At 40.9% G+C, this 16,479-nt stretch overlaps 1 protein-coding gene across 2 annotated transcripts in view; it reads left to right on the top strand.

Annotated features, from left to right (window-relative positions):
* The window catches only part of abcb4 (ATP binding cassette subfamily B member 4), a 129,705-nt gene that overhangs the window by 39,766 nt on the left and 73,460 nt on the right, over nt 1–16,479 (top strand). For both annotated transcript variants that reach the window (XM_087987334.1, XM_043690329.2), the window contains exon 7: nt 8,343–8,514. In XM_087987334.1, coding sequence (XP_087843460.1) covers nt 8,343–8,514 — 172 coding nt within the window. The remainder of the gene's footprint in view (nt 1–8,342; nt 8,515–16,479) is intronic.

Raw genomic sequence — 16,479 nt, 5'->3', positions numbered from 1 at the left:
GCCTGAAGCGTGGAGAGATAAGCTAGAGGAGGGTGGGAGTGGGGAGAAAGTAGCATAAAGTACAATGGATGAGTGGGGGAGGGGATGAAGATGATAGGTCAGGGAGGAGAGGGTGGAGTGGATAGGTGGAAAAGGAGATAGGCAGGTAGGACAAGTCCGGACAAGTCATGGAGACAGTGCTGAGCTGGAAGTTTGGAACTAGGGTGAGGTGGGGGAAGGGGAAATGAGGAAACTGTTGAAGTCCACATTGATGTCCTGGGGTTGAAGTGTTCCGAGGCGGAAGATGAGGCGTTCTTCCTCCAGGCAACAAGACGGGGAACCTATCAACAAAGACTGCATACTCAAACTACTGGACCTGTGCCTCACAACACACTTCACATTCAACAACCAAATATATGAACAAATCAACGGCACACCCATGGGCTCACCCATCTCCGGACTCATAGCAGAAGTGGTAATGCAAAGGTTAGAACAAACAGTCTTACTGCAAATTCAACCCAAATTCTGGGTCAGACGTGTAGATGATACCTTTGTAATCATTAAAAACACAGAAATAGAAAACATACACCGGATCATCAACGCCACACTCACAGAAATCCGATTCACTAGAGAGGAAGAAAAGGACAACCAACTCCCATTCCTAGACGTGATGGTACAGAGAATACCTAACGGGGAATTCACCACAAAGGTATACAGGAAAGCCACACACACAGACCAAGTCCTAAACTATGAAAGCAACCACCCCAACACACACAAAAGAAGTTGCATCAAGACACTATTCAAAAGGGCCACAACACACTGCAGTACACTAGAACTGCAAAAAGAGGAAGAAGAACACCTATACAATGTATTCGCCAAAAACGGATACCCCCGCAATTTCATCGATAGATGTCTAAGGGAAAGACAATGGAATGAGGACATGCCACAACCCAAAAGACTAGCCACACCACCATACATCAAAAACATTTCCGAACTGGCAGCCAGACTACTGTGACCACTAGGACTCATAACAGCACACAAACCAACAGCCACTCTCAGGCAGCAACTCACCAGAACGAAGGACCCGATACCCAGCATGAGCAAAACCAACGTAGTGTACAAAATCCCATGCAAGGACTGCACAAAACACTACATAGGACAAACAGGAAGACAGCTAACGGTCCGCATCCATGAACACCAACTAGCCACGAAACGACATGACCAGCAATCCTTAGTAGCCACACACTCAGGTGACAAGCAAACATGAGTTTGACTGGGACAACACTACTATTATAGGACAAGCCAAACAGAGAACAGCCAGGGAATTCCTAGAGGCATGACACTCATTCACAGATTCAATCAATAAGCACATCGACCTGGACCCAATATACCGGCCACTGCAACGGACAACTGGAACTGACAACCAGAAGCGGCAGGTACAAATCACTATAAATGCCGGAGGAAACATCACAGAAGCGCTTCACAGGAGGCACTGAGGATGTCACCTAGACAGGGGACGAAATGTCTGCAACACAAATTCCCAGCTCGGCGAACAGAACCACAACATTTCCTTTTAACAGTACTAGTGTTGACAAGCGGCACTCTGGATTAGAACAAAATTACCTAGCATTGCTGACATGTGACACCAGACTCACAGGGATGAGGATGGCTCTTTGAAATGACTGTGAAATGGCTGGGTGAGCTACACATGTTTGAGACCTGCTTATTTCCAATGGCGATTCACAAACTAATATGCAATCGGGTGCATCTTGCTTTTAAGTCGGACTTCATTGTTTTTGCGTGGGATTCTGGCAGCAGTACTGGGCTGAATGTAAGCTGTTCTGGTGGGATGGACTTTACTTGAAACATGGAATATCAAACAAACTTGGGCTGTAGAGAAGGCTTTAAACTAATTAGAGGTTCCTTTAGGAGAGGGGAAATGAAGACTCACAAAACAAATGGATATGACAGCATTACAGGGCAGCTACAATGATACCCAGAGTATGACAGGAGTACACAAAAACAGATAAAATTGCAGTAAGTAGGATCAGAAAAGAGGGTAAAAGTGCAAAATTGATCTCTTATTTGAATGCTAATAGTATTTATAACAAAAAAATTAATGGTACGATACTGGTTAACTGGTATGATCTTATAGTCTATACGGCTACATAATTACAAGGAAATCACAGTTGGGAATTAAATATTCAGGGGGGGTGTGTCTCTTCAAAAGAACCTGCAAGAAGTGAAGGGTAATGGTGTAGCATTGTTGGTATGGGATGGAAGAGCTGCTCCTTTTTTTTGAGGTATTTTGGGTTTTGGAGGTGATTTACCCGAATTCCAGGAGCAGCAATTACTGTTTTCTATGCTGTTGCATTGTTTTGGAACTTTGGAAAAAAAAAGTCAAAACAACAGCAGTTTAAAAGGGAGAAGAGCAGACAAAGGAAGCACATGGTGAGGACAGTGCAGGAAAGAGAGAGAGAGAACCTGCACAGTTACTGCCTTTGCTGTTTGAATTCGTGTATCGCTGGACATCGGAGTGCATCTGGGAAAATTAACAAACAGTGAAATTCACAACTAATCTTGGAGGAACTTGGGTGAAGTTCACAGCACAGAATCAGATAAGTTAATTGTTGTTTTAAGTCTGTCCAATAGAAAGGCTGCAGTAGTGGCTACAGTGGATTATTTCCTCATTATATGTTTTTGGAGATAAGTCTCTTGATTAAACTTAAAATATAAGCCATAGCTATTAATTTAACCTGGGACAGTGTTTGTCAAGGAATAAGACAGTGTCATTTTCTGGGTCTGTAGATTGTGAAGGAGCAAAAATGGCCTTTGAAGTGATATGTACTTCTTGTCAGATGTGGGAGTTTAAGGGTTACTGTGGATTATATCTGCCATAAATGCTGTTGGATGCAAATCTTATCAGATCAAGTGGATCGGTTGGAGAGACAAATAGAAGCGATGAGGAATTTGCAACAGCTACAGTACATGATGGATGGCAGTTATAGAAAGGGAGGAAAGTCTCAGATACAGTCACATAGATGGGTTAACTCCAGGAAGGGTAAGAGAGGTAGGCAGCTAGAGCAGGAGTCTTTTGTGGATATGCTGTTTTGGAAAATGTAGGGGGTGATGGATTCTCAGGGGAACGTAGCACGAACAGCCAAGTTTCTGGTATTGAGACTGGCTGTAATGCAACAAGGGATACGTTGGCTTCCAAGAGATCAATTGTGTTAGGGGATTCTCTAGTCTGAGGTACAGACAGACGTTTCTGTGGCCAGCAGGGAAAAAACAGAATGATGTGTTGTTTCCCTGGTGCCAGGATCAAGGATGTCTTAGAGAGGGTGCAGAATGTTCTCATGGGGGAGAGGGACCAGCAGGAGGTCATTGTCCACATTAGAACCAACGACATGGGAAAGGAAAAGGTTGAGAGTCTGAAGGGAGATTACAGAGAGTTAGGCAGGAATTTAAAAAGGAGGTCCTCAAGGGCAGTAATATCTGGATTACTCCCGGTGCTACGAGCTAGTGAGTGCCAGAATAGGAGGATAGAGCAGATGAATGCATGGCTGAGGAGCTGGTGTATGGGAGAAGGATTCACATTTTTGGATCATTGGAATCTCTACTGGGGTAGAAGTGAACTGTACAAGAAGGATGGATTGCACCTAAATTGGAAGGGGACTAATATACTGGCAGGGAGATTTGCTAGAACTGTGCTTGGGAGGATTTAAACTAGTAAGGGGAGGGGGGGGGGGGAACCTAGGGAGGTAGTGAGGAAAGAGATCGATCTGAGACAGGTACAGCTGAGAACAGAAGTGAGTCAAACAGTCAGGGCAGGCAGGGACAAGGTAGAACTAATAAATTAAACTGCATTTATTTCAATGCAAGGGGCATATTAGGGAAGGCAGATGAACTCAGGGCATGGTTAGGAACATGGGACTGGGATATCATAGCAATTATGGAAACTTGGCTCAGGGATGGGCAGGACTGGCAGATTAATGTTCCAGGATGCAAATGCTACAAGAAGGATAGAAAGGGAGGCAAGAGAGAAGGGGGAGTGGCATTTTTGATAAGGGATAGCATTACAGCTGTGCTGAGGGAGGATATTCCTGGAAATACATCCAGGGAAGTTATTTGGGTGGAACTGAGAAATAAGAAAGGGATGATCACCTTATTGGGATTGTATTATAGTCCCCCCAATAGTCAGAGGGAAATTGAGAAACAAATTTGTATGGAGATCTCAGCTATCTGTAAGAATAATAGGGTGGTTATGGTAGGGGATTTTAACTTTCCAAACATCAACTGGGACTGCCATAGTGTGAAAGGTTCAGGTGGAGAGGAATTTCTTAAGTGTGTACAAGACAATTTTCTGATTCAGTATGTAGATGTACCGACTAGAGAAGATGCAAAACCTGACCTACTCTTGGGAAATAAGGCAGGGCAGGTGACTGAAGTGTCAATGGGGGAGCACTTTGGGGCCAGCGACCATAATTCTATTTGTTTTAAAATAGTAATGGAAAAGGACAGACCAAATCTAAAAGTTGAAGTTCTAAATTGGAGAAAGGCCAATTTTGACGGTATTAGGCAAGAACTTTCAAAAGCCGATTGGAAGCAAATGTTCGCAGGTAAATGGATGGCTGGAAAATGGGAAGCCTTCAGAAATGAGATAACAAGAATCAGGAGGAAGTATATTCCTGTTAGGGTGACAGGGAAGGCTGGTAGGTATCGGGAATGCTGGATGACTAAAGAAATTGAGTGTTTGGTTAAGAAAAAGAAGGAAGTATGTGTCACGTATAGACAGGATAGATCGAGTGAATCCTCAGAAGAGTAAAAAAGAAAGTAGGAATATAATTAAGAGGGAAATCAGGAGGGCAAAACGGGGACATGAGATAGCTTTGGCAAATAGAATTAAGAAGAATCCAAAGGGGTTTTACAAATATATTAAGGACAAAAGAGTAACTAGGGAGAGAATATGGCCCCTCAAAGATCATCAAGGCAGCCATTGTGTGGAGCCAAAGAAAATGGGGGAGATACTAAATGAATATTTTGCATCAGTTTTTACTGTGGAAAAGGATATGCAAGATATAAAATGTAAGGAACTAGATGGTGACATCTTGCAAAATGTCCAGATTACAGAGGAGGAAGTGCTGGATGTCTTGAAACGGTTAAAGGTGGATAAATCCCCAGGACCTGATCAGGTGTACCCAAGAACGCTGTGGGAAGTTAGACAAGTGATTGCTGGGCCTCTTGCTGAGATATTTGTATCATCGATAGTCACAGGTGAGGTGCCGGAAGACTGGAAATTGGCAAACATGGTGCCACTGTTTAAGAAGGGTGGTAAGAACAAGCCAGGGAACTATAGACCAGTCAGCCTGATCTCAGTGGTGGGCAAGTTGTTGGAGGGAATTCTGAGGGACAGGATGTACATGTATTTGGAAAGGCAAGGATAGTCAACATGGCTGTGTGCGTGGGAAATCATGTCTCACAAACTTGATTGAATTTTTTGATGAAGTAACAAAGAAGATTGATGAGGGCAGAGCAGTAGATGTGATCTATATGGACTTCAGTAAGGCGTTCGACAAGGTTCCCCACGGGAGACTGATTAGCAAGGTTAGATCTCATGGAATACAGGGAGAACTAGCCATTTGGATACAGAATTGGCTCAAAGGTAGAAGACAGAGGGTGGTGGTGGTGGGTTGTTTTTCAGACTGGAAGCCTGTGACCAGTGGAGTGCCACAAGTTTCGGTGCTGGCCCCTCTACTTTTTGGCATTCACATAAATGATTTGGATGCGAGCATAAGAGGTACAGTTAGTAAGTTTGCAGATGACACCAAAATTGGAGGTGTAGTGGACAGCGAAGAGGGTTACCTCAGATTACAACAGGATCTTGACCAGATGGGCCAATAGGCTGAGAAGTGGCAGATGGAGTTTAATTCAGATAAATGCGAGGTGCTGCTTTGGGAAAGCAAACCTTAGCAGGACTAATTCACTTAATGGTAAGGTCCTAGGGAGTGTTGCTGAACAAAGAGACCTTGGAGTGCAGGTTCATAGCTCTTTGAAAGTGAAGTTGCAGGTAGATAGGATAGTGAAGAAGGCGTTTGGTATGCTTTCCTTTATTGGTCAGAGTATTGAGTACAGGAGTTGGGAGGTCATGTTGTGACTGTACAGGACATTGGTTCGGCCACTGTTGGAATATTGCGTGCAATTCTGGTCTCCTTCCTATCGGAAAGATGTTGTGAAACTTGAAATGGTTCAGAAAAGATTTACAAGGATGTTGCCAGGATTTGAGGATCTGAGCTACAGGGAGAGGCTGAACAGGCATGGGGCTGTTTTCCCTGGAGCGTCGGAGGCTGAGGGGTGACCTTATAGAGGTTTACAAAATTATGAGGGGCATGGATAGGATAAATAGGCAAAGTCTTTTCCCTGGGGTTGGGGAGTCCAGAACTAGAGGGCATAGGTTTAGGGTGAGAGGGGAAAGATATAAAAGAGACCTAAGGGGCAACGTTTTCACGCAGAGGGTGGTATGTGTATGGAATGAACTGCCAGAGTATGTGGTGGAGTCTGGTACAATTGCAACATTTAAGAGGCATTTGGATGGATATATGAATAGGAAGGGTTTGGAGGGATATGGGCCAGGTGCTGGCAGGTGGGCCTAGATTGGGTTGGGATATCTGGTCGGCATGGACGGGTTGGACCGAAGGGTCTGTTTCCATGCTGTACATCTCTATGACTCTAAATGGTCTTGAATTGGTAGATGTAGAATTCATAAAGGTGAATTAAGAAATAAAAAGGGAAAGTAGACATTAATAGGAGTACTTTCCAGGCCCCCTAAAGTAGCTACACAATGGGATAGAGACTAAGTCAGGAAATAATTGAGGATGTATAATAAAGGCAGTACGTTAATCACGGGTGCCTTTTAATCTTCTTGTAGATTAGGATAGTCAGTTTGCCAGAGGATGCCATGAGGAAGAAACCATAGAATGCATTTGGGCCAAAACAATATGTTATCGATTCAACCAGAGATTGATTAAACCCAGATCATTAAACATCATCAGATTTTTGACTGGAAGAATAAAGGAGCTGAATATTATTTGAACAAAGAAAGACTGTAGAAAACTACGGAACAGATGGATTTGGAATTCCTAGTCCATGAAGCACAAAAAGCTAGTATCCAAGTTCAGTGAGTAATTAAGAAGGTAAATGAAATTTTGTCCATTCTTTTGAATGGAATGGAATATAAAAGGAGGAAGATTTTGGCAAAACTTTACAAGGCATAAGTCAGTGCACGACTGAATGCTGTGAACAGTTTTGGGTCCCTTATCTACTGACATTTTGAGTCCTGGGTCGGGAGGAACTGTGTTTTGAAAGGTGGTTGAGTAGATTGGGCCTGTATTCTTTGGAATTTAGAAGAATGAGAGGCAAACGTATTGAAAAATACAAGATTCTTAGGGGGTTTGACAAGGTAGATGTGGAAAGGTTGCTTCCTTTAGTGGGAGAGTCTTTTGTGGAACAGAGGGCATCATCTCAGAATGAGAGATTGGATACATTTCAGACAGATGAGGAATGCCATCTCTGAGGGTAGTGAATCCATTGAATTCTTTATTGCAGAAAGTTGTTGAGGCTACATCTATTCAAGGCTGAGATATATTTTTAGTCAGTAGGGAAATGAGGGTTATAGGGAAAACACAGAAAAGGGGAATTGAGGATTATCAGAGGAGCCATGACTTCATTAAATGGTGGAGCAAGCTTAATGGACTGAATGGCTTTCTACTGCTCCTATGGCTTATGAACTTATATTGTACCCAGCGTAAACTTCATTGTTTCATGTGAAAACCTTTGTTAGTAATATCTATTAAATTAAAAGGAAGGCTTACGTTTATGTGGTACCTTTCAGAACTTCAGGATATTTCACATCACTTTGCAGCCAATTAAGTTCCTTTTGAAGTTTGGCAAGGAACAAAACAACATGTCCAGCTTCTACAAACAGCAAATTGATTATGCCTGGATAATCTGTTTTTAAGTTGTTGGAAGATTTTTGTGGTACAGTGTCTGTGTCCTTGTGAACTAGGAGACCCGAGTTCACAACCAACCTGTTTCAGATGTGTGTAATTGCATCTCTGAACAGGTGGATTCGGGAAAATATCTCAATACATTTGTGGGAAGAGGGAGTATGCCATCATCCATTTTGAATGGGAAGCCTCTGATTTTGATGATCTGAAGGCACCAGAACTGCATTCATGCCAGAAGTCAGACGTGGGATAGGTTTAACAGAGCCTGTTGTATAAAACGTTTTTGTATTGAACATGACTCACAGTGAACTGACATTTTAGCAGATGATGATCTTATGTTACAATCTCTTTCTTTTGCAGTGATATTGCAAAGATAAGTGAAGGAATTGGTGATAAAATAGGCTTGCTGATACAATCACTAGCCTCCTTTATAGGGGGTTTTGTGGTTGGCTTTATCAAAGGATGGAAACTAGCACTGGTGATTCTGGCTGTGAGTCCGGTTCTAGGAATTTGTGCAGCAATCTGGTCCAAGGTTAGTGTGTTTGACTGCATTTTTAATTAATCCATAAATATAGTTACCTAAAACAATTTGAATGATATCTTACATTTCATCTGAGATATGAATATTATGCCCTAATATCTACCTTGCGTTTCCTTCTGCAGCTTTTCTCAGCTGCTGTAGGATGAAAGGAAGCTCATTCCCTGGTTGATTATGCTTTGAACCAGTCAATAATAACTTTTCTTGTGGGTCAGAAGCCTTATTATTGTCTTGATTAATGCAAAGATCCAATAATTATGACTACCATCTAATGGAACATGTGCTACTCCTGCAGGATCGGAAACTGTGATGTTGCTCGAGGCAGCTATGTTGAATTTTGTTTTAATGTGGACAGCTAAACATGGTCTTAGTGATGAAGGTGCTTGTTATTGCAGGCAAATTAGGCTTCCTTTTCAATCGTGGATCGTCTCCTGGAATAAATGATGCATGTTTCATGGGTGCAATTCTAAATACATGCTGAAACCACTGGACCATGGATTATCATTGTTAAGATACACATCTAAATCTGTCAGGCGCGATATCATACAGAAAAGGAGCAATAACTTTATAAATTACTGGAAAAAAAACATTCAGAGCTTTCCTCATCTAATAAATCCTTGACAATGATGTTAATTAAGATGGCTGTCTGAGCCTCACTCCTCTTTCCTTGCAGTGAATCTCCTGGCTAAGTTAACTTGGCCATTCAACCTGATATGTAGATCCCACCTAAAATCTGTTGATTGACTGTATATTCCTATTGTTTTTATCCTTTTCATGTGGAATATGAGGTCTTAAGTTCTCTTGCATAATGAGGCCCTATTTGTAATCTGTTCAGCAAACACTAACAAATCTAGCTGTTTCCCATGTTGAGGTTGGGGAATGTTACATAAAAATCATTGCCACTTTCTCTTGCAGTAATAATAATTGGAATTTGGTTCTGGCTATGGGGTCCTAGTCACTGTTTGGAGAACCATGGGAACCCTGTGTAATCTTCTACCAAGAATCTTGATAAAATTATGAGGTAAAGCATCTACTTACCGACAATACTGTCAAGCCTCCTGTACGACCAAGTTCCAAGGTGGGGCAGAGCTCTTGGCCATGAACTGTCAGTCGAACAGAAGTTGTGGGCTCAGGATTTCAGAAGAGCAAGGGCAGGTCACAGAGAGAGGGTCACCAGTGAAGGAGAAAATTGGGTGTTGGATGTAATGCCCAGGGATGGCTTTCAGTAGTTCCTTGACCATGCACCAAACACCAGTGAATAAAAGACCGCTTTATTTGGATGCCGGACAACGTTCTGGAGATGGTGGACACCTGAATGAGTTTCATGTAATCTTTGAGCCACCATTAAAATACAATGGGCTCCGGGGCAGTTTGTTGACATCCTGGCTAGTCAGCCTGTCTTCCTCAGCACTTTTAATGCAGACAATTTTCAAGCTGCTCGGAGTCACAGACACTGCAGCAGGCTCCACTAAATTCTGCCAATATCTTTGTTTTCCAATTAGCTCCTTGCTTTTACATTTTAGGGTTCAAGAAGAATTAAGCAAGCAAAACCAGATTGTAACTCAAAACAATTTTTTTTATTTGTTCATGGGATGCAGGCATTGTTGTATTGCCAACAATCTCCACTAATAATAACTTGTATTATTATAAAATCTTCTACATTCAACATTTTATACCAAGTGAAGTATGCAATAAGTTGCAGTTTTTACTATGCAGTATATGTTTTTGAAAAAGGGACTGAAGCATGAATCAGAGCTGAAACCCAGATTATAATATAAAATCTTAATGTCTGTTTGCAACTACCATTGCAATTTCTCTGTTAAAGAAAAGAGGCACTTTCCAATCATTACCTTATGTTCTTCACGAATGGATTTTAATGTGGAGTTCAGTGGCAGTCCAGGGTGAACTTAATATGGAACTCAAGAGAAGTGGGAAGAGAAGCTCTCATACTTGGTTATGGGTGAGATGTGTGGTTTGAAGCCAAGATTAGAGAGAACTCAGTACTTGTCAAGTAAGCAAAATATGAATGAGACCAAACAGGAACCAGGAGAGAAGTCAGGGGAGGTTGCTGAAGACAATGTCAAACAGTATGATATGAGCCGGTACTAAAATAAACCAAAGAACTGCAGATGCCAGAAATCTGAACTATAAACAGAAATTGCTGGGAAAACTCCACAGGTCTGACAGTAACGATGGAGAGAAAGCAAAGTTAACAATTCAGGTCCGGTAACCCTTAATGAGATTTAAGTAAACTATTGTAAGTAAAGATATAGGGCACAAGAAAAGCAGGTTTCTCGAGTGTGTATGAAAATAAATATATTTTATTAAGCATAATTTGAAATACTTGCCAAGTTTTAAAATGTTAGGCGACGTGTTGACTCTGAAGTTGCCTATTGTCATTATGTGACATTTTCAGCAGGTTTCCAAATATTTCTGTACTGGGTTGTTTTGTATTCACAGCTTTGTGGCCATGAGGTCAATGATTTCATATCCTACACATCCTGTCAGATCTTTGTTCATATTACATATACAAAGAGAGACAAATAAACATAAAACCGTGTTAAGTAAATTCCTTCTTGATGACCTTAAATGGTACTGTTGATAAGTTAAAATATCTTTGTCTAGGGCTTGGTTGAACTTTAAAACTGGTTGAGAGGGGAAATGCTTGTGTCAATATAGTTATCTCACGCTATGGTGAAGGTTCAAGTCACTATAAAACTTTCAAGCTGCGTAACTAATCCTATAATGCAAATATAATTCTGAAATATGACCAAGAATCGGATAAATGAACAATGCGCAGGATAGTTCTAAGTTCCTGATATTTTCTCTGTTTCCTGAAATGTTTGAACACGACATTTATATCCAGAAACTGCAGTTCTTAATAGGTATTTATAGGTTGCCTTCTCACGCTGTTTATTGTGACTGACAAGGAACAACTTGATTACACTGTCTATTCTATAATATTTTTAGGAATAAAGTAACAGATCGTTTTCAAAACCAATTAACTGAATGTATACAATCTGTTAAAATTTTGTCTGCTTCAGGACTGGATAAGAAAGATGAGAAAACTTGGGCCAGTACATTACATTAGTCTGTGGGAACTATCACAAACATATAGTAGCTAGACTGGACACTGATGAGAAAGCTGCACTTTCTAAAGATGTATTTCAACCACTCTTAGTTGTGTTCACAGAAATTGAATTACTGAGTAGGTGAAGTTTAATAGAAGGAAACTGGTCTGCGTAAAGCACAGATTTTTTTTTTGTTCATTACTGATCTTTACAGGCTGGCAGAGAAAGGTTGGACCCAGAGTTAATTTGTGACGAGATCATGGTTGAAGTAGCAAATGAAGCCTTGAAAGACCGTTTTACAAGCTAAAGAGGAATTAATCCTAGTGAAAGTGGCACAGATTGCTCGGAAATCTGAACCGGGGAAATGCTTGAGGGGAAATTTAAAGCAGTTTATACACCATGATGCAGCACAAACAAGCCAAACAATAAGGAAGACCTCCCAGTGGGGGACCACAATGCCACAACTTGCAAAAAATGGGTAATTATTAAGGAGTTTCTCATCAGCTAACTGCCATGCAAAAGGAAAAACTCTTTGAAGTATTGGCACAATCAAGATTTCGAAACACCACAAGACCACTATGAAACCTTTGTTGGGAGAAACCTATAAACTGAAAACAAATACTGGAGTGTCAGAATGGAGATAAATTGATGCCGCCCCACAGAATTTAAAATGAATACATGAGTTAGTGTTTTTGTATTATCAGATTAACTAAATTGTTTAAACAAATAAAAGTACAAGCTTCCTCTATGAATTAAAAGCCCTTAATGTAAACACCCAATTCACAGCAAGGTTCAGAAGTGAGGAAAGTGAAATTGTTGAACTTCTCTGACATTTAAAATAAATATTCTCTCCCAAGCAGGAGAATTAAATTAATCTGTAAGGTTGATTGGATTGCCATAACTGACCAAACATGTGAATTTTGAAATGTGTTCCATAATTGTCCTAGGGTCTGGGGCAATTGAGTTGAATTATATCATTGTATGAGGAGAAAAGAGCAAAGTTTCACAACCGTTTATGGCTAGGGATGTACAGGAAATAGAGTGTAAGCCAAGGCAACGAGTGATTTCATCAATCACTATGTCAACAGGGGAAGATGATATTCAGGTATGAATGTAATGTCAGAGTGAAATGATTTGATAAGAATCATAGAATTCACACAATGTGGAAACAGGCCCTTCGACCCAACAAGTCCACACTGACCCTCCAAAGAATAACCCACCCAGACCCATTCCCCTACTACTCTACATTTTACCCCCGACTAATGCACCTAACCCACACATCTCTGAACACAATGAGCAATTTAGCATAGCCAATTCACCTAACCTGCACGTCTTTATTATGGGAGGAAACCAGAGCACCTGGAGGAAACCCACGCAGACACTGGGAGAATGTGCAAACTTCACACAGACAGTCGTCTGAGGCTGGGATTGAACCTGAGTCCCTGGCACTGTGAGACAGCAGTGCTAATCACTGAGCCAGTGTGCAGCTCCAAACAGAATCTGTTTGGATTTAACTCAGTTGAATAAAGCAGTATCTTCTTCTATCTGGATGTAATTGGCAATTACCTCTGAATGATCTCTCCAGAAACTTAACAACATTAATTCTTTCCGCCCATCCATCCATCCATCCATATTGCCCACCCATCCATCCATCCACCCATCTATCATATCACCTGCCCAACGATCCATCCATCTAACTGTATTGTCTGCCCATTCATCCATCTATCCATTTATCCATATTGCCCGCCATCCATCAATCTATATTGTCCATCCCTAGTTACCTGAGAGAAATGTCTTCCTCAACCAATGCTGTCCTTGGAGTGAAGGAACTCCCACAATGCTGTTAGGAAGGCTGTTTCAGGATTTTGACTAAACTACAGTGAAGGAATTGTGATATAGTTCCATGTTAAGATAATACGTGGCTTCAAGGGAAATTTGCCAGTGGTAGTTATCCCATTCATCTATGTCCTTGTCCTTCTAGGTGTAGAGGTTGAGAGTTTGGAAGGTACAAGCCAGAAAGGCCTTAGTGAGTTACTATTCTACACACAATGATAGTGTGCACTGTTGCCACTGATGGTGAAAGAGTGAATGTTGAAGGTGATGGATTTAGTCCCACTGAAGCCAGCTGCATTATCCCAGTTAGTGTTGTGCTTCTTGAGTGTTGTTGGAGCTGCGCATATGCAGGCAAGTGGAGACCATTTCAACACACTCCTGCTTTGTGCCTTCTTGATGTTGGACAGGCTTTGCGGAGTCAAGAGGCGAGTTACTTGCTGTAGAATTCCTAGCTTCTGGTCTTCACTATAGGCACAGTATCTATGTGGCTAATCCAGTTCGATTTCTGGTCAAAAGCAACTTCCGGATAATGGGGGATTCAGTGATGGTAATGCCATTGAATGTGTAGGGGTGATTAGATTTTCTTTTGTTGGAGGTAGTCTGACACTCAAATGGCACAATTGTTACTTGCTACGTTTTAGCCCAAGCCTGGATATTGTCCAGGTCTTGCTATATTTGAACACAGACTGCTTCAGTATCTGAGGAGTCATGAATGGAGCTAAACAGTGCGTAATCATCAAAGACCATCCTCAATTTTGACCTTATGATGGAGGGATGGTTGTTGATAAAGCAGTTTTAGGGGTTGGATCTCGGACAAATTTTTTACACTTTTTAGTTTGCTGTGCCTTTAACAGATTACCATTTGTAATTGATCACATGCCAGTAATATTTGAAAATTATTAAAAATGCATTAAAAGGTATTGATGGAATACTATATGACATGGGCAATATACTAATCAATGGATCCAAGAACATGACCAGAGAACTGAAACAGTCAGGCGTGTCCTACTGAATGTAAGGCTAATACTGAGGGAGAAATGAAAAGTCGCAGGATTGGAGATATAACTTGATGAGTACATCACCAAGACTACAGAAGTTAAGCTAGAACAGCAAAAACTAAAGGCATTAGAGAATGCCCCTATCTCAGAATATCACAAAATTTCTTATGAGGTGAATCGGTGGATAAGATTTTGCTAAATGTAGCAGAGGTTAACAAGCCTTTGAGATAGCTTCTACACCAGGGTCAACAATAGCTTTTGACAAAATCAAGGCACTCCTCATCACTTCAAAACATAAGGCACACAGTGATCCACGTCTGCCATCCATAGTGATAGATGATGCATCTTTAACAGGATTAGAGGCAATACACTTTCAGTTGCACAAAGATAGAAATTGGAAATTAGTCTTTGTACCTCTAAATCAGTAAGAGAGACAGAACAATGCTATGATTTAATTGACAAAGAACCTTTAGCAGTAATGTGGGCATTGGAAAAATGTTCAGGTTATGTAATAAAGTTACAGCTCAAGATGGAAGCAAACTAAAAGCCATTGATCACTCTTCTGAATAAAAAGGAAGTAGCTCAGATATCACCCAGAATTCGAAGGTTCAGATTGAGTCACATGAGGTGTGACAGGCCTGAGAGTGCACAATTGAAAATATAAAGCAGATGTCCCAAATGATAGCAAATACAGTAGACCAAGCTGATTTTGATTTAATTGAAGAGATTGAAGTGTATACTTCAGGAGTGACTCAACACTTGGCAGCTATAGAATAAAAGCTGAGGAGATGTGAGGTGAAGAATGGATTACAATTGTGTTATGGACCAGGCCAAATCCCCTCAAAATATTTTAAGAAGGTAGCCTAGATCCTAACCTTTTCTTATTTTGGAGGTAAATGTAAGGTGTTGTGTTCCAGATGCATTTTGAATGGTCAAGTTACTTTATGTTAAGCAAAACACAATTTATTCATTAACGATAAGTAATGTAACAACTAAAGAAAGAATAAAGAAAAGAATTGACTTAGTTGTAACTCTGTTGAGAAGCGTAACAGAATAATACATTCAGTAAGTATTACTAATTTACTGTTCCAAAATAGTAACATCCAATAGCCACATGCCTGGCAAAGGTTAAATTCAGAAAACAGATTGTCTCACATGCAACTCCAGCAGCCCGAGAGGGAAAACATCAAAAGAATCTGAGAGTGTGTAGCAGGGAGAGATGTACTGCAACACCAGATCCAAACACAACTGCTACTCCTGAAAAACTAAAACCAAAAGTCCTAGTTCTGTGAGAGTTTGACCACACCCATTCAGGCTGCTTTTATTGTTACAACTTAAAAAAGAAACAAACCTCAAAGCTGTTTACTTTTTAAGTTTTCAATAGTTTTCAGCACCTCTACCCTAAAACCTTTCTTTTAGAAATTAGTTATACTGAAAGATATTTAACTTGAGATTTTTTTGGAGAATTAATTGAGGTAATTTGTGCATTGCAAAGTGCTTTACAAGAGCATTACAGTCAGTATGTCAGACAGGTATTACTCATTTAATACATGAATTGGGTACTAATCGCATTCTCTAGGTGGAGAACAAGCCAAGAGAAGAAAGACCACAATTATCTTCACCTTTCTCAATAAGGCTGGAGGAGTGTCAAGTATTAATTCATTTGTGTTCAAAGGCAAGATCTTCATCATTATCATAGATGTTATCCAAGATGGATTGAAGTAAACTGTCTGCGCAAAATAGTGGCAATGGCATTGATAAATTCACTGAAGCGAATCTATTCAAATGTGGGACTCTGGAACATTGTAATTTCAGAGGAGAAAGTGAGGTCTGCAGATGCTGGAGATCAAAGTTGAAACTTTATTGCTGGAACAGCACAGCAGGTCAGGCAGCATCCAGGGAACAGGAGATTCGACGTTTCGGGCACAAGCCCTTCTTCAGGAATGAAGAAGGGCTTGTGCCCGAAACGTCGAATCTCCTGTTCCCTGGATGCTGCCTGACCTGCTGTGCTGTTCCAGCAATAAAATTGTAATTTCAGATAATGGTCCACAGTTTGC

This window comes from Chiloscyllium plagiosum, unplaced genomic scaffold (assembly GCF_037043375.1).
Source record: "Chiloscyllium plagiosum isolate Xiang-an unplaced genomic scaffold, Cpla_swu_hap1 HiC_scaffold_5, whole genome shotgun sequence".
In the NCBI taxonomy this organism is placed as follows: Eukaryota; Metazoa; Chordata; class Chondrichthyes; order Orectolobiformes; family Hemiscylliidae; genus Chiloscyllium; species Chiloscyllium plagiosum.
The sequence above is the reverse complement of the archived record's forward strand: the minus strand, read 5'-3'. Positions and strand labels throughout refer to the sequence as shown.